This window comes from Malus domestica, chromosome 09 (assembly GCF_042453785.1).
Source record: "Malus domestica chromosome 09, GDT2T_hap1".
NCBI lineage: Eukaryota > Viridiplantae > Streptophyta > Magnoliopsida > Rosales > Rosaceae > Malus > Malus domestica.
Genome location: NC_091669.1, coordinates 6,532,094 through 6,557,077, shown reverse-complemented (window position 1 = coordinate 6,557,077; position 24,984 = coordinate 6,532,094). Strand labels below are relative to the sequence as shown.

The window sequence follows — 24,984 nt, the reverse complement described above, 5'->3', positions numbered from 1 at the left end:
CGATTTCGTTGCCGTATGAAAAAGTTTATGATGAAATGAAGTTTTTCGAGTGGATGAATTAAGGAGGAGAAGAATATCTGCATGCAGCAGATGAAGAAGAAGCAGCATCAGCAGCGGAACCAGAAGAAACAGAGGCAGAGGAGGCCGATACAAACGGAGCAAAGGAAATGAAGCAGAAGAAAAGGAGGGTAACCCAATTGACCTCGAGGGTATTCCAATGATCCTAACAGACATTAACCCCAAATTATAATTAAATACTGTTTACATGACGAAAATGTCCCTGGATTATTTGATGTAGAATTTTTGTCAAAGACAATGACACCAAATACTGTTCATCCCGCTGCTGGCTTTATATATAGACTAGCCTCCCTGCACACGCTCACGCGCGTGTGGATGGCCCTTTTATAATTACAGCATTCTATGCTCGACTTATACAATTTAAATGTATTTATCTACGTGGATTTGAAAAGTCAATTAAACATTAAAAGAATGAATGTAACCTTATCACACATTTTGATGGAAGCAAAATATTTTTGTACATAACATTTCTTGTGAAGACTCCCATAAATTAACAAACACATAAAACACACAGGAAAACAACATAACACACTAATTATGAACAAACCAACGAAATTAGGACTTCAATTTAAACACGATTAAAAAGCGACTTGCTGTTTAGCTCACTAACCCCATTGAATGAAAACAAATTCAATCAAAAAACAAAATATATTAATGCCACACATGTACAAAATGTTTGTGGGGATGAGCAGCACCAATTTCCATTGATATAATTAAACAGTATACATAAACAAAGAAATCATCTTTACATCTTGCAGATCAACTTTCATAAAATACATCAATTGATCATCTAACAAATAAAAAATAAAGTTGAAACCTTTTCCAAGCAGATGCTACACATACAAAGAGAGATTAATCTTAAAGACCTTAATATCCAGCTTTGGATAATTGGTAAGTATATGCTACAAATTCTGACCTTAGCTTAGGAGCAATGGAATTTGATTAGAATTATTCAGAGTACAAAAATACGCGTAAACACATACGAAATTCTTGAGCCGCACGATATTGCTCAATATATCATGGAGTATTAATCAATCAGATAACCACAATCAAGGCAACAACAATAAAAACAAAAGAAAAAATTCCATGCTTAAAGTAGAATAAGTTCACTTCTGTTGTAACGAATCAACATTAGAATCAAGCAACCAAGTTATGAAATACGAATTAAAAATGTAACTATTTAATGTGTCTATAATGAATCTGTGAAATCCAATAGTTAAACCCTAAAAAGCTACTAATAACAACAACAACAACAAAGCCTTTTCCCACTAAGTGGGGTCGGCTACCTAAAAAGCTACTAATATCAGTAAAAAAAAAAACAAACAAAAAAAGCATATGTTTCCAACGTATGAAGAAAAGTATGATGCTTCAGTGCAGCAGCAGAGTTGGAAGTCAGAGTCCTATGATTGGTGGCATATTATCTTTGAATTGAATTTTGATTCTTTCATTTGATCAGATTCAAGATTTCGAAACCAAATTGGACCCCTGATTCCCCTTTAATTACAGAATATGCCCCTAAAAACTCAATAAATTAGAAACAAACTAAAACCTGGGATTGGTGAAGTCCGTACCTTGGAAATTGCTTAACAAATGCTACCAGATTACTTCTCTGAAGAGGTGACTTTCTTCGAAGATTACTCAATATCAATAGCGTCTCCATCTGTGGGATGAAATAGCAACTGCCCCTAAATTAAAGCAGGAAAAAGTTCAATTTATATTGGCTAAATAAACTTGAGGGTTGCATAAATCAAGTTATTACTAAATACGAGAATCCATGATATTCACTCTAATGTAGGCTTTAACTAACCAAGGGCTGAAGAAGTCTCTCTAGCTTCGAGTAGTGACATGCCATCAGGGAGTGCAAAATCACAAACTGTGATCACAACAGGTGAATTCAGATCACCTTCAAACATTCACAATGGAATAATGTAAATAATAAATAAACTGATTCAATATATTCTTAAAAAAAGACCCTAAAAACATCCCTAATTAAACCCACAAAATACAATTAATCTAGTAGTTTAATCCAAGAAAAGAATTTCTTCAAATCAGAACGGGAGCCAAGCTTTGTGGTATTAAATTTCTTTCAATCAGAATGGAATTCAGCTTGGATTTTCTCAAGAATTCCAAGAAAGATATATACATTTGGTGATAATCGTACATAACATTCATACAATATTTTCATATCTTGGATAAAAATTAGAAAAAAGAAAAGGTACCTCCTGCCGCTGCTCCTGAAAAGCCAAAAAAATTAGATCCTAAATACTAATTATATGCAGATAATTTGCTTGTAGCTAAAGAACAGAAGCAACACAAACACGCAAATAAAAATTCATCAAATTTGAATTCGAATTCACAGGAAACAAATACATAAATCCATGAAAAAAAAATTTAGCCATATGTAAAAAGAAATAAAGTGTAAAGTAGATGATTTCATCAGAGAGCTTACCTCTGCAATCGTTGCCGACTTGAAGAAATCAAGCATCTGTAGCAGCGTTCAGAAAGAGATTTGACGATAGTGTTAGATTGAACTGATAAGGAAAACACCATTGAATAAATTAAAAACGGAAAGTTAAAAAAAAAAACCCCAGAAAATGGTACAACCAAACTGTAAATTTCCATTTGAAAAATGCTAAAATGTAAACTGAATTGAAAGTAAAAGGAAAAGGAGGAATAAAAGGCAAAAGTTAAAGAATAATACCTCAATGTACCTAGCTAAGTAAATCCTGAGGGGCTCGATATAGTCCTCAAGCCCTAACGTGGCCATCGCCCACAACAAACCGTCGCCTTTGATGGTCCTTCGCTTCTCCTTCTGGCACTTATCGCTGGCCCTAGACACCCCAAAAAACCCCAATTCAAAATCAACACAAAAAATTCCGATTGAAAAGCAAAGTCAATAACAGTAGAGACAGAAAGAGAGATAGAGAGAGAGGTGAAAATTACTCGCTGGTGACGAAGCTAATGAATTCGGAGACGCATTCCTGGACGGTGTTCGACTGATCGGCGCGAGCAGAGAGATGAGATCAGAAGGAGAGAAAAATTAGGGTTTGAGAGAAACCTAATCCCAAAATAGGTCGAAGAGGTATGAATGCAACTGAGAAAAGAACGGTTTGGAAGAGTGTAGAAGAGGCAGGGCATTAGTTTATTAAAAACTAAATTTACAAAATTACCCTTGGATTATTTTATGGAATCATTTTTGCTGTTTTGATTTGTTTTTGGCCTAGAGGCATTATGGTCCAAATATTTTTGTCGAAGCCAATTACACCAAATTGGCATGCTGGCTTTATATATAAGAGATATATAAGAGATTATTGACTTGATCTGCATGGTGCATTGAGGTACCGTTTGGTACGCAAACGGGATGGGACGGAACGGAATAGGACGGGATGGGACGAGACGGAACAGGATGGAACGAATGATGTAAATATTGAAAAAGATAAGAAGAAATTTTGTCATAAAATGTTTATAAATTTGTGTTCCACAGATGTGGAACGGGTCGTTCCAGGGGGAAGAGGTGGAACAAAAAATCAGCCAAATTTCATTCCATGGGACAACCCGTTCCACAGTTTTTAGACGCACCAAACGTGGGACGGAACGGCTCGTCCCGTTCCGTCCCGTCCCGTCTCACGTACCAAACGGTGTTCCAGCTCGACAGGGGGGAATGTGAGGATTCGAATCCAATTATTCTTGCAGGCCAGCAACCCCTCTTCTGGCGGAAAGCCCATCATCACCAGCCCAATCCTCTTGTAAAAAAAACTTAAAAGTTTAACATGATCGGGAGCATAAAGTGTTTAGTGATATTTTCTAATAATAAAGGAGGCATCAAGTTCAAATCCTCATCGATAAAAAATTGATCAACTTGCCATTCGGTAGATTCTATATGATGATTGTCAACTTTTCCATTCCAACCCTAGGAAAATCCATGATATCAATTATGGATATAGTAATGTAAAATCCTTTGTTCCATACCCTTGTTTTTTAGTTTTTGTCTTCTGAAAGTTAGAAGGTGTAAAAAAATCTCATCTTTATTCTTTTGATACAAGTGACATTCCATTTTAAACTAATATAAATATGGTTGTGCCAAGGAATGCGGTCGGACCATATATTGAAGTACGGTTACGCCTGCATTTGCAGCTGAAAAATACTTAACATAAATTTAATCTACTGCTATTGTAAGTTTAGTTTGGATAGGCAAAAAACCATAAAACACACAAATAGCTCTGGTTCGCGGTGTTTATTCTAATATACTATACTATTTTCTCAACTCTTGCTAGTCACTACTCTTTCAACTCCTATCGCCCTTCTGGCAAACTCATGGTGACTGAGTTGTGAGAAAAAATGGTAGGCATTTCAGAAGAGCGAACAAGATTGGAATTTCCGTGTGTTGAAAAGGCAGGTTCTTTGGAAGGTGGAAGAGATGTAGATTCATTGCCCTGCAACATACGAATTACCGAAGACATTGTTGGTCGATCAGCTGGAGCTTCTTGAACACATAAAAACCCTACATGGATACACCTAAAAGCTTCATCCAGCTGGCATGTTTCCCTTATTGATTCATCAATCACCTCCATTCCTCTTTCTTCTTTCCACAACTCCCATGCCTGATTAAAATGTTGAATTTACGGTCATTTGTGAATTTGGAAGGCTTAAAGACAGGATGATCATGAGTTTTAGAATAATTTTTCAGTACTTACCCATCCAGCAAGAGTTGGTGAATGTTCAAAGCAGTAAAAAGCAGTATTCTTCTTTCCGCTTACAATCTCCAACAACAACACTCCAAAGCTGAATACATCTAATTTCTCTGAGAAATGACCATATCTCGCATACTCGGGTGACATGTAGCCGCTGAGAATGAATTGACAGTGTGTAGAGAAGTAAGCAATAGAACATTACTATAATGAAAACATGTGCCAGATATATGTAGACTTACTATGTGCCAACAACCCTATTTGTATTTGCTTCAATCTGATTTATCCCGAAAATCCTTGCCATTCCAAAGTCTGAAATTTTGGGATTCAAGTCTCCATCCAACAATATGTTACTTGCTTTTAGGTCCCTGTGGATGATTTTCAATCTCGAGTACTTGTGGATATAAAGTACTCCTTGAGCAATGCCTTCTATAATTCGAAAACGTCTTCCCCAATTTAGTTCAATTTTTTCAGATGCATCTGATTGGACAAACCACGAAGAAAGATGAGCAAGTGTTTTTCTTTTCATTTTAGATAAAATGTTGGACACAGTGCATAATGTGCATCTTGCAGTAGATGACATTTGCACACAAGGAAAATAATTTGCAGAAACAAAGAATTAATAAGTCATAAGCTTGTATTTACCAAATAAAAGTTTGTCTAAGCTCCGATTGGGCATGTACTCGTAGATCAATATCATTTCCTCATCTTCAAGACAGCAACCCAAGAGCCTAACGAGACCGGTATGTTGGAGCTTGGCAATAAGTTTTAACTCATTCATGAACTCCTCGTGTCCTTGGCCTGACCTTTTTGATAACCTTTTAATGGCTACTTCTTGATTTTCAGCCAGAATTCCCTGTACAGAGGAAGAAAAGCGCACAAGAGAAAACATTTTTTGAAGTTCAAAGTAAAAAAAATCATATTTTCGAAAGGGGGAATGATTTTTGCACAGCTTTTTTTTTTCCTGCACACTCCTATTTATTTTTGTCCCTTAATTCTCCTTGGATATTTGTTTAGGTCAGAAATAAACAAAGGTGTTCAGGAGAAGAAAAATGTACTTGTATTTAAAGCACATGGTGGAAGTGTCACCTTGTAAACAGGGCCAAATCCTCCCTCCCCGAGTTTATTAGCTTCAGCAAAGTTGTTTGTAGCAGCTACTATAGCCCGTAAACCGAAGATCGGTAGTTCTGCATCATCCTTTCCACCTCCAACATCAAATTTACTTTTACTCTCATTATGGTTCTTCTTATGCTCTCTGTTTTAGTCATAGTGTTAGAACACGTTTGAAAGAAAAAGACAGAGAGAGAGATGAGATCGGTGGTAGCAGTACCTTTTCTTTCCCGTAGTTTTCTTCCATAAGAAATAGCCAAAAATGACAACAATTAAACCAGTGATTGTTGAGACTATTGCAATCAAAGGGGACGGCTTAATTACACCTGCAAAGAGAAGAAGAAGATTTTGTTGACAACATAAAGATAATGGCGCCAAAATAATGATCACTAATTGCGACACGAATAATCATTCTATTATTACTATTATTACGTTTTTCCTTGATGTCAGAAGCTGCGGCTCTGATGTATAGAGTTCTTCCATCACCTTCATTTGCTTCAACTTCATGCAGATTCAAGACATCTCCATGCCAGATTGAACATCCATTGTCATAGCCATAAGCAGTGCACTGGCATTCATTTAAGCAGGCTGATCTACAACTTTCGATACTTAGAAAACCTTCATATTGTCTATTATCAGGGAATGACCCGCTATTTACTTCTAGAAACCCATCTCCCGCAGCATTCCCACACTTCACACCGGTTCTTCTTGAACATCCACCAGAATAAAACTGCAAGTCCCAATCACTCTGCTGGTTTGGCTCAAAGCCCTTCAAACATTTGCAGTAGTTCAAGGATGTGGGTTTGCAACTGGAGAAAGCCCCACAAGAAGCATAAACATCACACTGTCTTGGTTGAGACCAAAACAATTCCCACTGCTTGGAATTCTCCATCCTTAGTAGCTGAATCTGTCCCGAGGCAGACAGCAAGTATCGAGATACAATTTTAGGATTCTTAGGAGAATATGTGAAATAACTTTCGTTCTCATTCGTAACATAACTATAATTGAAGATATAATTTAGCCTCATTTCAGGAATCGCGTTGAACATATGTGAAGTTTCATCCCATGATCCGCTGGTCCAATACTGTTTAGACCTATTCCACAGTAAGATAGATGAATTGCTTTCATCCAGAGCTAGTTCAAGAGAGTAAAAACCTGGTGCAGGATCCTCCAAATTCTTCCATGAAGTGAGAATTTGGGTATGATTTGTAATTTTGTTGAATCCAAGTTTACCTCCTTGTAGCAAAGTATGGGTTGGATGGTCAAAGCTTTGCCATAAAGGCTCTGATGTATTATTACTAGAGCCCGCTTTCAAGACAAGGTTTCCGCTATCCAAAAGAACTGCTTGTACAGCACCAGAATTGGTGGTGGAGTTTAAATTTGTTGACCAAACCGGGGTCTTGGACTCGTTCACGAGTACTAAATTACCATCGAAGATGCTCAAGACCGAAGAAAATCTATCAGATACCGGTATTTCCCTATTTGCTACCCAAACAACGGTCATCTCAGATGCCACTTGCTTGGAGTACCACATGCCTATATAGTAGTTTGAAAGCTGACCTGGTTTGAAGAAACCTAGCTCAAACATCCCACCTGCAGAGACAATGGTTTGATCGCCCGAGAGAGATTGGTTTTCGCTGATGGTGTCAGCTGCAAGGGAAACATGGGACTCGAGAAAAGCACATAGTAAAGTAACGGAGAACAAGAACTTTGAGTTTGGTTTGGTATTCATGGCTGCACAAAGAATTCAGCAGGCAGGCAAAGATTTACCGTATGCATGTTACTGGAACTCAACCTATCTGCCCTTTCTGTGGTGATCATTGCAAGTCAACTATTCAACCCTTCACATATGAACAAAGTCTTTGTACAAAATCGGTCACACTTGCAGGGACGTGCTGAAATTTGATGATGTGAGGAAAAGTTTGTCCCACATCAGTGAGGGACATGCTTTGCTATGGGCTTATATGATCTTGGGTTATTCCTTATATTGCTAATTGGTTTTATGGTGAAACCCTAACTTTCTTCATGGTATCAGAGCTGGTTGTCCCACGTATGAAGCCAAACGACCACATGTGCTCCACGTCACCCTATTATGTTGTCCACTTGTTAAGCTCGAAAATTCACCACACGTGAGAAAGGTTGTTGAGAATAATTCCCACATTGATAGGAAGAGAGACCTTACATAAGTTTATGATTCCCACACTAATGCTCGCTACAAATTATGGGAAGAGATGGAGCTTCGGTTCAAGAGGTTTTGAGCTTAAATGTCGTTAATTATATTAAAATGTTTTCCAATCCACAACTAACAAATATTAATCACAAAAACAAAGATATGTTGAAAGTTTTCAAACTCCCATTACCCCAAAGTTTACAACAACATTCATTTACAAGTACAAGTCTGCTTTTGGTTTGATTCCAATCAAAAGATTGTATAATCTGAACCCGTCCATACTATAACGATCCGTCTCTAAATATTACAATTTTTTTTTTAATTTTAATACGTAAATTTACAAAAATACCCTCCAAAGCAAAAACTTTAACTTTTGTTGATTGCATTATTGTGTCACGTAAGATTTATTCGCTTAATGTAACCTCATAGTACTCGTCGTTACAATTGAAGATATTCCTTTTGCTCGTGATCTCTCTCTCTCTAGAATTTTCTCTCTCTACAACTCTCTTTTTCCAATCAAAAAATTGTACAAAGATTCGAAATTAATAAAATTGGTCTCTAAGATTTGAAATTAATAAAATTGATTCTTGAATTTGTTCACAAACAATCATTTTAATTATTCCATAAAAATCTCTATAAAATAAGAATAAAATAACAAATTACCCCCAATGTTTTTATCAAATCATTCTAGTCTATTATTTATTATATTAAGGGTAATTTTGTCATTTTGATCTAAACTAAAATTGAAACCATTTCTATTGATTTCAAATCACAGAAACTAAAATGAGAAGTTAAACAAATCTCAAGAACTATTATGGTTAAAAAGGACAATTTAAAATGAATCAAAAAATAAAAGAAACAAAATTAGTGTGATTAGTTGTAGTGTTGTTGTTTAACTTCAGTCTTGACCAGTAACAAAAGATGAAGCTGATGACAACACTCCACTTTATGAGTTATTTCAGACCCTACACCTGATCGGAAAAGGATAAGGGTATAGTTGATGGAGAACATTCTTTAATCCTAACAAAACAATAAACCCTAATCAACAAAACAAGCAATTAGCACAAAAAACAACGGATTTTGATGCAGTAAGTAAGATTTAAAACCTCTGTTAAATTCATTAATATCATATGCAATGTAGCTTCGTCGAGGGGTTCTCCTTGTAAACAAGGTCTCAGCTCCACTACACCTAAAAAGGCGGATTGAATCATCACAGGCCACAACAATCACAATCAATTAACAACATAACAAACAACTAATCTAAATCTTAGACAGACAAAAAACCAAACAATTGAACAAAAACATTTGACTGGGACGGTAATTATGATTAAGACCTCAGTTAAATCCATTAAAATCATATGAATGCAGTTTCACTTAGGGGTTCTCCCTGTAAACAGGGTCTCAATTCCACTGCACCTCGAAGAAGCGGATTGAATCGTCATCGGCAACACAAAGAACACAGAAATACAAAATAATAAAGAAAAACAAAATCAAATTAATAAACAGAAGGCTCAGAGTATGAAACAGCTCTCTCAATCACGAATTTTCTGAAGCAGAACTGGCGTAAAGCTGTAAAATTTAGTCATCACCGCCAACATTAATCAACAAAACCCAAAAATATCACTGACCAAAATCAGCATATCAAAAGCTTAAATGGCTCATATCAAGAAATTCAACCATTGATTATCACATTCTACTTCATCGATTGCTCTCAGAAGCGCAGATAATTTGTAATCATTGCCAAAATTTCATAAAACAATATCAAAATACATAACAAGATCGAAATTCTGAAAATTTAGCGGACGTTTTTAGAGGCAAAACTATGAGAAGAGAAAAACCCCCACGTTTGACACCACAATAGGATCTGCGCCTCCATGACTATCTCTGTTTTCGGAGATTTTTCAAAAACAGGCTTAAGGTGTGTCGAGGCGCATCGGATCGTACGCTACTGAAAATTGACGAAAAGATTTAGGGTTTTTGTGAGAGATGTAGCGGTCGATTTGACACAGAAAAGTCGTGGAGTAAAGCGAGGCTAAACTGCAACACTTGACGGCGACGTTTTAGCACGAGCATTAGGGCTTTCTTTTTGAGTGAAAGTACTATCAGAGAAGCCCGGGGTGCATCGTGCGAGGTTAAAACGGGAAATTGCAGAAATTAGAGATTAGGGTTTTGACTGTACGAATGGGAATTGGGGGAATTCCGGGAAAGCTTGGATGGAGGCTGGATAGTATGAAGAGGGAGTGGGGGGTTCGAATCCAATTATTCTTCCAGGCCAGCAACCCCTCTTCTCGCCGAAAGCCCATCATCACCAGCCCAATCCTCTTGTAAAAAAAACTTAAGTTTAACATAGTCGGACGCATCAAGTGTTTAATGATATTTTCTTTCAATATTGAAAGAGGCATCAAGTTCAAATCCTCATCGATAAAAATTTGATCGACTTGCCATTCGGTAGATTCTATATGATGATTGTCAACTTTTCCATTCCAACCCTAGGAAAATCCATGATGTCCATTATGGATATAGTAATGTAAAATCCTTTGTTCCAAACCCTTTTTTTTTTTAGTTTTTGTCTTCTGAAAGTTAGAAGATGTAAAAAAATCTCCTCTTTATTTTTTTGATACAAGCGACATTCCATTTTAAACTAATATAAATATGGTTGCGCCAAGGAATGCGGTGGGAACATATATTGAAGTGTGGTTACGCCTGCATTTGCAGATGAAAAATACTTTAACATAAATTTAATCTACTACTATTGTGGGTTTAGTTTGGACAGGCAAAAACATGAAACACACAAACATCTCCAGTAATGTGTAATTGAACCCTTGAAGTGTTTGTATAAAATTGCTAGTTGCTATTACTCTTCTAATGCCTATTGACCTTCTGGCAAACTCATGGTGACTACATTGTGGGAAAAACTAGCAGGCGTTTCAGAAAAGCAAACAGGACTGGAATTTCTGTGTGTTGAAAAGGCAAGTTCTTTGGATGGCGGAAGAGATGTAGATTAATTGCCATGCAGCATACGAATTACTAAAGACATTGTTGGTCGATCAGTTGGAGTTTCTTGAACACACAAAAACCCTGTATGGATACATCTCAAAACTTCATCGAGCCGACATGTTTCCCTTACTGATTCATCAATCACCTCCATTTCTCTTCCTTCTTTCCACAATTCCCATGCCTAATTAAAATGTTGAATTTACGGTCATTTGCGAATTTGGAAGGCTTAAAAAAGGAATGATCATGGGTTGGAATAATTTTTCAATACTTACCCATACAGCAAGAGTTGGTGAATGTTCAAAGCAAAAAAAAGCAGCATTCTTCTTTCCGCTTACAATTTGCAACAACAACCCTCCGAAGCTGAATACATCCAATTTCTCAGAGAAATGACCATATCTTACGTACTCGGGTGACATGTAGCCGCTGCGCATTAATTGACAGTATGTAGAGAAGTAAGCAATAAAACATTACTTGAATGAAAACATGTGCAAATATATGTAGACTTACTATGTCCCAACGACAATATTTGTATTTGCTTCTGTTGATGCACAAAATCAGTGAGAACTTTGGTACAACAGAAAGTGTTAAGTTTGTGACCTTTGCTAGATTGCTCCGGTCACTAGTGTGGATAAGTATGTAAATGGATAGAGACAGGGAAGCAAACACAAGATGTACATGGTTCACCCAGATTGGCTACATCCACGAAGTAGAGGAGTTCTCATTAATTGTGAAGGGTTTACACAGGTACATAGGTTCAAGCTCTCCTTTAGTGAGTACTAGTGAATGATTTAGTACAAATGACATTAGGCAATATTGTGGGAGAATGATCTCTTTTTATAGAAGAGAGTTTCTAGCTTTGTTCTGACATTGACACGTGTCGTGTTGTGATTAGCTTCCGATGTTGACACGTGTCGCGCTATGATTGGCTTCTGATGTCAACACATGTCGTGCTGTAATTGGCCTCTTGGTTGGAGGGAAACTCTTCTGGGTCCTTGATGGTATAACGTTGACCGGTGCTCAGTAGTTTTGGGATTGGTCAAGTATAGTACAAACAGTGCTCCCCTAAGTTCCCGAGTGAGGGAAGCTCCTTAGTTGGGGACTTGCAAGATCCAAGCCGCTAAGGAATCACGAAACTTCTAAGTACTGAAGTGTGGTATCATTTTCACTTGCCTTATCTGTCTCATAGGTAGATGTGGCATTTTCTTTGGAAGTACTTTTCCTCCATCCAAGGGTGGTATCCTTAACCGGTGAAGATGCACAAGGTAATGTATCAATTTCACTTGAAGCTTACTTGTAGTTTCAAGCTTGGTCAAGCACGATACAAACCATGTAGTATGAGTCTCCCAAGTCGCCGAGCTAGGAGATCCGCCGAAAGAGGTGACAGACAAGGTAAGCAATCAGAGTTCCCAATAATCAGTCCCAGATCAGAAGTTTGATTTCGAGTTCCGACTGATTGTTCTCATTCTCTCTATCTTGCAGACAGTAGGAAGGATAAAGAGAAGAAAAAAGAGAAGAGATGATATGAGGTACTTTTGCTTTTGAAGAAGTAACTTTCCACAGGCTTATTCTTGAACTGGGCTGAAGGGTTTTTTTGGTTTCCTTCAGAGTATAAGGCCTACTCAAGAATTTGAGAGTCAAAACAAGTTCATCAAATCAAAAGTGCATTCGACCTTGATGATATGGGATACTTTTGTTGTTGACAAAGTAATAGATGAATCGGCATGTGTTCTGTTACGCTTGACTCCACATGCTTCCTTGTATCCTTCTCACTTGCCCTATCTATTCCTCAGGCATATGTGGTATCTTTTCTGGAAGTATAAGACGTTGAAGATGAGTACTCAAGAGCAATGCCAGGTAAGTAATCAGGCAAAGAGTTCCAAGTAGTCAGTTCCTGACTGGAAGCTTAATTCCAAGTGCTGACTGATTACTGTCTTTCTCATTGTCTTGCAGGTAAGAACAAGGTCAAAGGAAAAGACAAGGAAAATGCATGATATGGGATACTCTTGCTTTTAACCCTAATGATATGAGATACTCTTGCTTTTAACCCTGATTATCAGGGGGAAAATAAGCTGAGTATTTCGAGAAACTCTGTTGAGAGTGCCCTCTCGGATATGAAGAAAAGTTAAGCATTTTTTTTATTTACAAGTTTGCCTGGCTGTGGAGGATGAAGATCGACATATATAGGAATTGTCCCAACAACGAGTAGTAACGCTGTTCCTTTACCCTTCTTGGTCATAGCAATGTAGTGGGAATTGCAAGATTCACGTGTTTTAACTTTGTCAGAGCACTTTGAAAAAGTGGTATGTGGTATCTGGAAAGCTGATGTTGCGTGTGAAGATTGCAGATAAGCTTTATCCAAGGAAATCTGGCTCTTAAAGTTTGAAGAACGGTGTCTCTTCGGTTTTCGAATAAGCAATCATGTCGGGGATCTGGTTCTCGAGATTCGGAGAACGGTGCCTCTTTGATTTTTGAGAAAGCAATCCTGTTAGGAGTCTGGCTTTCGAGATTCGAAGAGCGGTGCCTCTTCGATTTTTGAGAAAGCAATCCTGTTGGGAGTCTGGCTCTCGAGATTCGGAAAGTGATGCCTCTTCGATTTTTGAGAAAACAATCTTGTTGTGAGTCTGGCTCTCGAGAGTCGGATAACGGTGCCTTTTCAATTTTTTAGAAAGCCATCCTGGTGAGAGTTTGGCTCTCGAGATTCGGGGAGCAGTGCGCCTTCGATTTTTGAGCAAGTAATCTTGTTGGGAGTGTTTTCTCGATGTGAGTAAAGGTTGGGCATTTTTGCAGTCTGCCTTGCCACGGAGCACGGATGTTGACACACACAAGGACTTTCCAGTTATCAAGCAGTGGTGTTGTTCCTTTACCCTTGTGGTTAATGGTAGGGTAGCTGGACCTTCAAAATTTATATGTCTAAACTTTGTCAGAGATCTTTGGTAAAGTTATATGTGGTACCCGAGGAGCTGATGTTGCGTGTGGGGATTGTCGACATATTTTACTCAAGAAAATTTGCTTCTCGAAATCCAGAGAGTGGTGCCTCTTCAATTTTTGAACAAATGGCCATGCTGCCCTTTCTTTTATAGGGGCACCAATTGTGTGGAGGAAGTACGTTCAAAGAGTTATTGCTTATAGGAATTTTCCCCTTATTTTCGTACTTCAGAGATTTATTGGACCTCATTTCTCCTTCATCATTTTTTAAAATATCTGGCCCATCCGACCGTCGTTTTGACTTGAACTTTGGTGAAGAAACAGCTATGTCTCCTCAAGACAACATATGGCGCCTATCCTTCTTATCCCCTACTGGTCCTCTTATCGTTGGGAACTTTGTGATAAAGAATGAAATGACCGCTGCGGTGGTGGCCAGGAACCTTCTCACTCCCAAAGATAACAGACTACTTCCCAAATGGTCCGATGAGTTGGCTGTTAAAGATTTTCTGGCTTTCAATGTTCAGTGTGCAGGTTCTGTGTCTAATATGGCCCAATGCCTATTTGTTCGAACCTGCCAACTTGAATCATTGGCGGCTGAAGTGATAAGTTTCAAACAGGAGATTAGAGGGCTCAAGCATGAGAATAAACAGTTGCACATGCTCGCACATGACTATGCTATAAACATGAAGAATGAGCTTGACCAACTGCAGGAATATGATGGTTAGATTTTACTTGATCATAAAAGGTTTGTGAGTTTGTTCCAAAGGCATTTATTGCCTTCGTCTTCTGGGGTTATACCGCGTAATGAAGCTCCAAATGATCAACCTTCGGTGTCTCCTCCTTCTGGGGTTCTGCCCAGTACTAAGGCTCCGAATGATCACCCTTCGGTGCCTACTCTTTCTGGGGCTCTGCCGACTGCTGAGACTTCTCCTGAGCAATCTTTATGAAGGCTCCTTCTTGTTTGTTTATTTTGATTCATGTATATGTACATATTTGTAACTTATCAGAGATATCAATAAATAAGCCTTGCTTCATTTCAACGTATTGTGTTAAATACACCAAAGTCTTCTTCACTATGTTCTTTGAATTTTTTCTTTTGTTGAAGTTTGTATGTTAAAGCTTTGTGAGTGAAGCATGTAGGTTGAGGTACTGCTCCCTTAATTTCCCGAGTGAGGAAAACTTCTCGGTTGAAGACTTGAAAAATCCAAGTCCCTAAGTGGTCGTGAGACTTCCGAGTATCAAGATGCATTAGCATATGGTAGGAGTCACCCAAGTCTCCGATCGAGGGAGTTGACGAATGAGGCATTTCCTTTCTAAGTGGTAGCCCAAAACTCCTCCTTCATATATATTTGTTATGAAAGTTGTTAGGCCCAAAGAAGATGAGGCCTAGGCAATTTTTTTTTTCGATTTTTTTTTCTTTCGAATTTCCAATATATATATATATATTAAAGCTTTGTAGGTGAAGCTTTGGTGTTGAAGCTTTGTAGGTGAAGCTTTGAGGTTGAAGCTTTGTTGGGTACCATGAATTGATTTTGCTTCACACTATCTTGATCAAGAGTGTGTGAAGCTTTTGTGTTGAAGCTTTGTAGGTGAAGCTTTTGTGGTGGGTGAAGCTTTTGTGGGTGAAGCTTTTGTGTTGAAGCTTTGTAGATGAAGCTTTGGAGTTGAAGCTTTGTAGGTGAAGCTTTTGTGTTGAAGCTTTATAGGTGAAGCTTTGGAGTTGAAGTTTTGGTGTTGAAGCTTTTGTAGGTGAAGCTTTGGAGTTGACGCTTTTGTTGGGTAATATGAATTGATTTTGCTTCACACTATCTTAATCAAAAGTGAGTGAAGCTTTTGTAGGTGAAGCTTTGTTGGGTACCATGAATTGATTTTGCTTCACACTATCTTGATCAAGATAGTGTGAAGCTTTTGAGAATTTGTAGTTGCCCTCCATTTGTTGAAGCTTTTGTTGGTGAATCTTTTGTGGTGAAGCTTTGTAGGTGAAGCTTTGTTGGGTACCATGAATTGATTTTGCTTCACACTATCTTGATCAAGATAGTGTGAAGCTTTTGAGAATTTTTAGTTGTCCTCCATTGATGAAGCTTTGTTGAATTTCCCTTTTTTTTTTGGGAAACTAGAAATTTGAAAATGTGGGAGAGACAACATATACAAATTTTGCTTCCACACTGTTGAGCAAGAGATTGTGATGCAAGCCACACCTTGTAGTAGTCGAAGGTTTGGATGAACCATATAAATTGAATTTGCTTCGAACAGTCTTGATTAAAAGTATGTGAAGCTTTCTACGAGTTGTAGTTGCCCTTCATTGATGAAGCTTTTGTTGGCACCATAAATTAGTTTTGCTTCACACTGTCTTGATCAAGAGTGTGTGAAGCTTTTAACAATTGTGGTTGAACTCCTTTGATGAAGCTCTTGTTGGCACCATAAATTGGTTTTGTTTCATACTGTCTTGATCAAGAGAGTGTGAAGCTTTTGAGAATTGTGGTTGAACTCCTTTGATGAAGCTCTTGTTGGCACTATAAATTGGTTTTGCTTCACACTGTCTTGATCAAGAGTGTGTGAAGCTTTCAAGAATTGTGGTTACCTTTAATTGATGAAGCTCTTGTTGGCACCATAAATTGGTTTTGCTTCACACTGTCTTGATCAAGAGTGTGTGAAGCTTTTGAGAATTGTGGTTAAACTCCTTTGATGAAGCTTTTGTTGGCACCATAAATTGGTTTTGCTTCACACTGTCTTGATCAAGAGTGTGAAGCTTTTGAGAATTATGGTTGCCCTCTATTGATGAAGCTCTTGTTGGCACCATAAATTGGTTTTGCTTCACACTGTCTTGATCAAGAGTGTGTGAAGCTTTTGAGAATTGTAGTTGCCCTCCATTGATGAAGCTCTTGTTGGCACCATAAATTGGTTTTGCTTCACACTGTTTTGATCAAGAGTGTGTGAAACTTTTAAGAATTGTGGTTAACTCCTTTGATGAAGCTTTTGTTGGCACCATAAATTGGTTTTGCTTCACCCTGTCTTGATCAAGAGTGTGTGAAGCTTTTAAGAATTGTGGTTAACTCCTTTGATGAAGCTTTTGTTGGCACCATAAATTGGTTTTGCTTCACACTGTCTTGATCAAGAGTGTGTGAAGCTTTCTACGAGTTATAGTGCTTGCATTGTTACAGAGGAGAAATGTTTGAAGCAAATGCAAGAGGGCTAAATAGCTTAATCTTCGTATGTCATGCACTGAAGTTGTTGTTGGCTTGCAATAAGACTTTGTTGATGACTATAACTTTTGTTGGGCATAAGTGTTTCCCTAGTTGAGTTGTTAAGCTTGAGGGTTTTTGATTATTTGTGAATGCTAGGAGTTCGCATGTATAAGTTGTACCATTCGTCTTCTGGTAGGTTGAATGAATGGTGAGTTGCTTTTATCACTTGGTTGGTGGTACGAAGGTGAGTTCCTTCATCACCTTTCATCACATTTCATCACCTGGTTGGTGGCACGAAGATGAGTTCCTTCTTCACCTGGTTGGTGGCATGAATGGCAAGTTGCCAACTGATATTAGAGTACGGGTTGTAGATTTCATCACCTGGTTGGTGGCATGAAGAAGAGTACTGGTTGTACATTTCATCACCTAGTTTGTGGCATGAAGATGAGTTCCTTCTTCACCTGATTGGTGGCATGAGTGACAAGTTGCCAAATGATATTAGAGTACGGGTTGTATATTTCATCACCTGGTTGGTGGCATGAATGAGAGTACGGGTTGTACATTTCATCACCTGGTTGGTGACATGAAGATGAGTTCATTCTTCACATTTCATCACCTGGTTGGTAAGAATAAGGGCAAGGTGTTGAGGCACATTGTAGCATGTGTCGAATGACACAAAGTATGTTGAACCCTTTCGAAACATAGTTGGCTTATGTATGAATGTGCTGGGATGTATGATTGAACGAATATACTGTGAAGATGTTCGTTTATTTGTATAGTCTTGTTGACATATACTTATACTTTGTTTCATGTTGGAAGCATTCATGTTGAAGCTTTGAACCCGAGTGTTTCATTGCTAGGAATGTAAGAAGATTAGGACCGAGTTGTCTAAATCACCTCTTTATTGAATTCATGCCAAATAGTCTTCGTTACATAAGATGTCGAACGGCTGAAGCTTAACACTTGTACAATGTGAGTTTACTTGTAATAGTACTTCAAGTGATCAGCGTTCCATGGATGGCTAAGGGTCTTGCCATCGGAGCTTCTAAACTTGTAGGAGCCAAGGCGACTGATGCCAACAACTTTCAACGGTCCATCCCAGTTCAGACTAAGTGTTCCTTCACTCGAGACTCTGTCGCAGAGTAATCTTTTCTTCAATACACAGTCCCCTACTTTGAAATAACGAGGTTTGACCCTTGAGTCATAGTAGTTGGAGATGCGCTGCTTGTAGGCGACATTCCTCAAGTGAGCCTGGTTTCTGTGTTCCTCGACTAGATCTAAGTTGAGGGTAAGTTGTTTGTCATTTTCGCTTTGCCCGTAGTTTTGGACTCGGAACATTGCTTGCTCAAGCTCAACTGGAACAACTGCATTTGTACCAAAGGCAAGTGAGAATGGGGTTTCTCCTGTTAATGTTCGATACGAAATGCGGTATGACCAAAGAACTTGGGGTACGAATTCTGACCAACAACCTTTAGCCTTGTCCAAGCTGGTTTTCAAAGTTCGCTTGATTATTTTGTTGATGGCTTCGACTTGTCCTTTAGACTGGGGATGGGCTGGAGAGGCAAAACATGTTGAACTTAGAGCAGAACATCCTGAACTTATTGTTGTCGAACTGTCACCCGTTGTCAGTGACTATCACATTGGGAATGCCAAATATGCAAATGATGTTCTTCCATACGAAGTCTTTTATTTTTGCCTCAGTAATGGTTGCCAAGGGTTCTACTTCAACCCACTTTGTAAAGTAGTCGACTGCAACGATTGCATAGCGGACCTTGCCATTCCCTGTAGGCATTAGGCCGATCAAATCAAGTCCCCATTGGGCGAAGGGCCAAGGGCTGATCATAAGAGTGAGCGGCTGGGGAAGGGAATAAGGAATAGTTGCGTTGCGTTGACACTTATCACATAAGCGAAATGTTCTGATGGCATCTTGGTAGAGTGTTGGCCAGTAATATCCTTGGCAAAAAGCCTTGTGTGCTAAGGATCGAGATCCAGCATGATCTCCGCAGACTCCTTCATGTATTTCCCGAAGTACAATTTCCGCCTCTGCGAGCGTAAGGCATCTTATGTATGGTAGGTTAAAACCCCATTTGTAAAGTTTGTCATTAATGATCAAGTAACGGGTAGCCTTGTATCGAATCTGCTTAGCTTGGACTTTATCGTTTGGGAGGGTACCATGCGTAAGGAATTTATAAATCGGGGTAATCCAACTATCCCCCTGTTGTAAGTTGCACATTTCTGTGGCCATGGTGCTTGGTGATGCTAACAATTCGACCTGAATTTTTCTCCCAATTTTGTTTTCCACTGCTGAGGCAAGGCAAGCCAAAGTGTCTGCATGACTATTTGCCACTTGAGGAATTTAGGTGATCTAGTAGTGGAAGTGCTTGAGCAACAATTGTGTTTGTGCCAAATATGTTGCCATGGAGCTATCCTTAGCGTCAAAGTTGTTGGTGACCTGGTTAACCATCAATTGGGAGTCACTGAAGATATCAATTCGTTTAACCCTAAGGTGTTTGGCCAAACGTAAGCCTGCTAGAAGGGCTTTATATTCAGCCTCATTATTCAATGTCTTAAATTTGAAACGAAGAGCATACTCCATTGCCACTTTGTCAGGGGTCATAAGGACTAGTCCTACTCTACAACCCTGTTGGTTGGACGAGCCATCAACATATAGACTCTATGTTGGGGCTGTTGGTTCTATTTTCTAAGCTTTCGAGGGTAATGAAACCACTTCTTTAGGCGTAGAAACAATGTCAACAGGATATGTGAAGTCGGCGATGAAATCTGCCACTGCTTGGCCCTTCTTAACTGGCTTTGGTTGGTAGGAGATGTCAAACTCACCTAATGCTATAGCCCATTTGATCATTCTCCCCGAAGTGTCAAGACTTTGGAGTATATGTCGAAGATGATGATTGGTAACCACGATGTTGGAGTGTGCTTGGAAGTAAGGGCGAAGTTTTCGAGCAGACATGACCAATGCTAGAGCTAATTTCTCAATGTTGGAGTATCGTGTCTCCGCATCTTGTAAGGCTTTGTTAACGTACTAGACAGGCCGTTCGACATTACTATCATTTCGAATGAGAACGGAACTTACTGCTGAAGCCGATACCAATAGATAGATAATGAGAGTGTCGCCAACCTCATGTTTGGAGAGCAAATGGGCTTTACTTATGTAGTCCTTGAGGTTCTTGAATACCTCGGCACATTCATCAGTCCAGATAATGTACTTCTTACTTCTCTTAAGTGCTTTGAAAAAATGAGCACATCTGTCTGTGGTCTTAGAGATGAACCTAGTTAAGGCTGCCACCTTGCCAGTAAGGCTCTGGATGTCTTTTGAAGTTATCGGTTCCTTCATGTCGAAGATTGCTTTGATCTTCTCGGGATTAGCCTCATTGGCTTATCATGAAGCCTAAGAATTTGCCAAAGCCTACGCCGAAGGCACATTTGTTGGGGTTCAACCTCATTTGATACCTCTTCAGAATGGTGAAAGTTTCAGATAAGTTAGTGATGTGTTGGTCAGCATGTTTGCTCTTGACTAGCATATCATCAACGTAAACTTCCATGCTCTTCTTAATCTGTTCGACGAACATTGAATTGACTAGTCTCTGATAAGTCGCTCCTGCATTCTTTAGGCCGAAGGGCATGACTTTATAGCAATATAGTCCCCTGTCAGTAGTGAAGGCTGTGTGTTCTTGGTCCGGAGGGTTCATGAGGATTTGGTTGTATCCTGAGTAAGCATCCATGAAGCTCAGGAGTTCACACCCTACCGTAGAGTCTATAAGTCAGTCAATGAGAGGAAGAGGAACGCTATCCTTCGGGCATCCTTTGTTTAGGTCAGTGTAGTCGACACACATTCTCCACAAGACCTTTTGGAGCAAGATACTTTCTTTGGTCGGATTTTTCTTAACAAGGACCGTATTTGCTACCCATGTTGGGTAATTGACTTCACAGACGAAGCCTATGCCTTTGGGTTTTTCAACTTCTGTCTTCATTGCTTCGTATTGTTCAGCGTCATAAGATCTTCGCTTCGTCTCACCGGCTTGGTCTTGGGGTTAATACTCAAGCGATGACATATGATATCGGGAGAGATGCCTGACATGTCCTCGTATAACCAGGCGAAGACCTCAGTGTTCTCTTGCAAAAAAGAGATCAATGCCAATCGAATGGGTGGTGATAAGGTAGTGCCAATCTTCACCATACGATCTGGATAATCTTTTGAGATAGAAACCTTCTCTAACTTTTCAGTGGGTTGTGCTTGCTGGGTGAAAGAGTCGTCTCGATGATCGTCGGGTTGACTATTACCACCGTGAAGATCCAAGTTGGCTTCTTCTGGGTTGGTCTTTATGACTTAGTCATGTATAGAAAGGGTTTCCTTGGGCACATACAGGTGATGTTGCTTGACCGAAGTGTTGTAACATGATCATGCACTAAGTTGATCTCTTCTGATGTAACCATTGCCATAAAGGGTTGGAAATTTCATCAACAACATATGTGTGGATACCATGGCCTTAAGATCATTGATGCATGTGCGTCCAAAGATGACATTGTATGTCGTTGGGCAATCAACCACCAAGAGTTAGTGGTAATGGTAGCTGTGTAAGGGCCTGTACCAATGGTGAAAGGTAAGTGTATGCTCCCTAAAGGTTGCATGATATCACCGGAGAAGCTTATCAGAGGAGAAATCGAGCGATTGAGCAAGTGTTCAGCTACATTAAGTGCTCTGAAAGCTTCAACAAACATGATATTGACCGAAGCCCCCGTGTCTACCAGGATTCATCGTACTTCAAAGTTAGCTATGTGAGCTTCCACGATCAGTGGGTCATTGTGAGAGTAGATGATACCGCTTTCTTCCTCAGGGTAGAAACATATTGGATCCCATTTAGGCTTTTGATACTTGCCTCCCCTGATGTCTTCCACATGAAACACTTGTTGGCTAGGCCTTAAAGCTCGTTCGCTGTTTTTCATAACCATGTTGGAAGATTTAGATATGGGTGTGCCGCCACTTATGGAATATATCACATTCACCTGGCGTTGGTTACGGTTACCCCTTAGAGGGTGAATGAGGAATTGATAAATTTTTTTTTCACTTGCCAAAGCTTCAATATGATCACGAAGGGTGATACACTTCTTGCCGTCATGGTCGTTATGCTCGTGGTAGCAGCAAAACGTGCCTGTGTTCTTCGTGGGCTTTTAATCCGGGTGCCTCGGCTTTGGCTTCGGTATCAGGTGTGCTCTGCTGGGGTAAATGGCCACGCATGTGGCGTTCAAAGATGTGTATGCCTCATACCTCGGGGTAGGGCCTGTCCTGACACGTGCTTGACCCACTGTGTTTACTGCCTGGGGTCGGGGATTATCGTGGCGATACCCTTGGTTATCACGGTAGTGTCCCTTACTCCTTTTACTAAAATGGGACTGGTGAGGATGAAAATCTTTCCTTTTGCCTTGAGATTGATATGTTTGTTGACTTGGCAAAGTATTAAGTAAGGTAGGGGAAGGCACCGCTGCCGTTTGAAAGGTTAAAGTTTTCTCATTTGGGTGGGTATGGCTTCCACTTCCCACTTGCTGATAGGGGATGGTTGTTGGGAGTTTCTCTTGGTATGTCATTGCCTCGGCGGAGACATGGTTATAAGTCTACGCCATCACCTTAGAGTAAGTCTTCCAAGTGTTGGCATTGATCATATACTTGAAGAAACAACGGGAATACTCATGGCTGAAGCGGCCAGCATACATACGTAATGACTCGTCTGGCTTGTGGCGAATAGTGTATAAGTCATCCGTAGAGTGCAAGCGATCGGTCTGGAAAATGTGTTGAGAAACAAACAGTTTCCTCAATTCCTCAAATGAGTCTACCGTCTCAAGTGGAAGACGGCAATACCAGTTTAGGGCTCCGCCAGAAAAGGGTGGAGGGGAAGAGAAGACATCGCTATTCGTCGGTGTGCATCCGGTATGCCATGGTGGACTCAAAGAGGTTAAGGTTTTCAATCGGATCCTCCTTTCCAGTATAGAGTTGCAAGCTAAACTTCTGCTTGGTCTTTGCTTGGAGGGGGGTGTCGAGGATCCTTCTTGTAAAAGGGCCAGGCCTAGGTTGGTTCCGATCAGGTATCTCAGCTTGTCGTTTAGCCTTCAATTTGTTTACTTTCTTAAGGAGCTGTAGGACAAGAGGGTCTTGAGTGGAGTCATGTACCACTGGAGCTTTATTTTATAAATCTCCATCTCCTGTTGGAAGTAGGAAGGTTTGATCAAGAGCATGTGATTTTTCCCTAGACTCGCCGTACTGACTTCCAAGGTATGTCTGTCGGAACATCTCTGAGTCCCCTATACCTTCATGTTTCTCTAAGACTTGTTGCCCTTTCCCCAAATTAGTAGTCGGCCTGGGACATGGGAGGGGACCGAGTCTTTCAGAGACCCTTGGGTCATTGATCTTCGAGCTTACATGGATGAGATTGTCTCGACGTTGCTTTAGGAAGTCTTGACAGTCGTAAAAGACAGCTTTCAATCCTTCCACTCCTTCTGTAAGGAGGTGCCTTCCTCCACTCCTCCTGCTTTGGGTCGAAGCAGCTGGGTTGAGAGAAGTCTTATGTTGGTCGCCATTTCGATGAGTAGCTCGCTCCTCAACAGGAATACCCATGTCGAAGGCAAATGACCCTCCGTGTTGGGGGGTACCCAGTTGATGGTTGACTTCCACAGGGGTGATGAGCTCGTGTGTTTTAGTATATCTAGCCTCGTGGAGCATCTCGAAAACCTTCTCATACTGCTCTTGGAGGATCTCATTCTTCATCGCTATCTTGTTGTTCTAAGCCTCCAGCACATCGACTTTAGCCTGAAGAGCAAACTTATTTTGTTCATTCTTTCGTTACTTCGCACCAGGTGCAAGATGGGTGTCATTCTGTGTGCTGTGGCTTCCTTCACTCCCCATGTTGGAAATGGATGCCTGGTTAAAAGAGAGTGTACGAATGGTGGAAACCAGCTTAACAAAGTTGAAGAGAGTGGGAATAAGTGTTGTTCCCACAGACGGCGCCAAATGTTGATGCACAAAATCAGTGAGGACTTTGGTACAACAGAAAGTGTTAAGTTTGTGACCTTCACTAGATTGCTCCGGTCACTAGTGTGGACAAGTATGTAAATGGATAGAGACAGGGAAGCAAACACAAGATGTACATGGTTCACCCAGATTGGCTACGTCTGAGGAGTAGAGAAGTTCTCATTAATTGTGAAGGGTTTACACAAGTACATAGGTTCAAGCTATCCTTTAGTGAGTACTAGTGAATGATTTAGTACAAATGACATTAGGCAATATTGTGGGAGAATGATCTTTTTTTATAGAAGAGAGTTTCTAGTTTTGTTTTGACATTGACACGTGTCATGTTGTGATTGGCTTCCGATGTTGACACGTGTCGCGCTATGATTGGCTTCTGGTGTCGACACGTGTCGCGCTGTGATTGGCCTCCGGGTTGGAGGGAAACTCTTCTGGGTCCTTGACGGTATAACGTTGACCGGTGCTCAGTAGTTTCAGAATTGGTCAAGTATGGTACAAACAGCTTCAGTCTGATTTATCCTGAAAATTCTTGCCATTCCGAAGTCTGAAATTTTGGGGTTCAACAGTCCATCCAGCAGTATGTTGCTTTTAAGTCCCTGTGGATGATTTTCAGTCTGGAGTACTTCCGGATATAGAGTACTCCTTGAGCAATGCCTTCTATAATTTTAAAACGTCTTCCCCAATCTATTTCTCTTTTTTTTTTCAGATGCATCTGATTGGACAAACCATGAAGAAAGATGAGAAAATGTTTTTCATTTCATTTTAGATCAAAAGTTGGACACAATCAGTGGCGAAGCC

General features: G+C 39.8%; 1 protein-coding gene, 6 non-coding genes and 1 pseudogene across 7 annotated transcripts; all 8 read right to left on the bottom strand.

The window, feature by feature from the left end:
- Positions 1-4,153: 4,153 nt before the first annotated feature.
- On the bottom strand, positions 4,154-7,791 carry LOC103438338 (receptor-like serine/threonine-protein kinase SD1-8). Its single transcript, XM_070805429.1, has 7 exons — positions 6,309-7,791; positions 6,097-6,202; positions 5,856-6,021; positions 5,412-5,622; positions 5,009-5,246; positions 4,773-4,923; positions 4,154-4,679 (listed from the first exon to the last, which is right to left on the bottom strand). Exons 1-7 carry the CDS (start codon positions 7,606-7,608, stop codon positions 4,371-4,373), a joined length of 2,481 nt encoding a protein of 826 aa, XP_070661530.1. The 5' UTR covers positions 7,609-7,791; the 3' UTR covers positions 4,154-4,370.
- A 1,130-nt stretch (positions 7,792-8,921) lies between these two features.
- Positions 8,922-9,030, bottom strand: LOC139188315 (small nucleolar RNA snoR97). The gene has a single exon (XR_011571683.1). It is a non-coding gene; the product is annotated as a small nucleolar RNA snoR97 (small nucleolar RNA).
- Positions 9,031-9,150: 120 nt separating this feature from the next.
- Positions 9,151-9,264, bottom strand: LOC139188313 (small nucleolar RNA Z278). The gene has a single exon (XR_011571681.1). It is a non-coding gene; the product is annotated as a small nucleolar RNA Z278 (small nucleolar RNA).
- Positions 9,265-9,378: 114 nt separating this feature from the next.
- On the bottom strand, positions 9,379-9,492 carry LOC114827205 (small nucleolar RNA Z278). The gene has a single exon (XR_003776422.2). It is a non-coding gene; the product is annotated as a small nucleolar RNA Z278 (small nucleolar RNA).
- Positions 9,493-9,550: 58 nt separating this feature from the next.
- LOC139188308 (small nucleolar RNA Z223) lies at positions 9,551-9,643 on the bottom strand. Its single transcript, XR_011571676.1, has one exon. It is a non-coding gene; the product is annotated as a small nucleolar RNA Z223 (small nucleolar RNA).
- Positions 9,644-9,700: 57 nt separating this feature from the next.
- On the bottom strand, positions 9,701-9,789 carry LOC139188318 (small nucleolar RNA U36a). Its single transcript, XR_011571686.1, has one exon. It is a non-coding gene; the product is annotated as a small nucleolar RNA U36a (small nucleolar RNA).
- Positions 9,790-10,030: 241 nt separating this feature from the next.
- LOC139188319 (small nucleolar RNA snoR134) lies at positions 10,031-10,176 on the bottom strand. The gene has a single exon (XR_011571687.1). It is a non-coding gene; the product is annotated as a small nucleolar RNA snoR134 (small nucleolar RNA).
- Positions 10,177-10,915: 739 nt separating this feature from the next.
- LOC139188056 (cysteine-rich receptor-like protein kinase 10) lies at positions 10,916-24,898 on the bottom strand (annotated as a pseudogene).
- Positions 24,899-24,984: the final 86 nt, after the last annotated feature.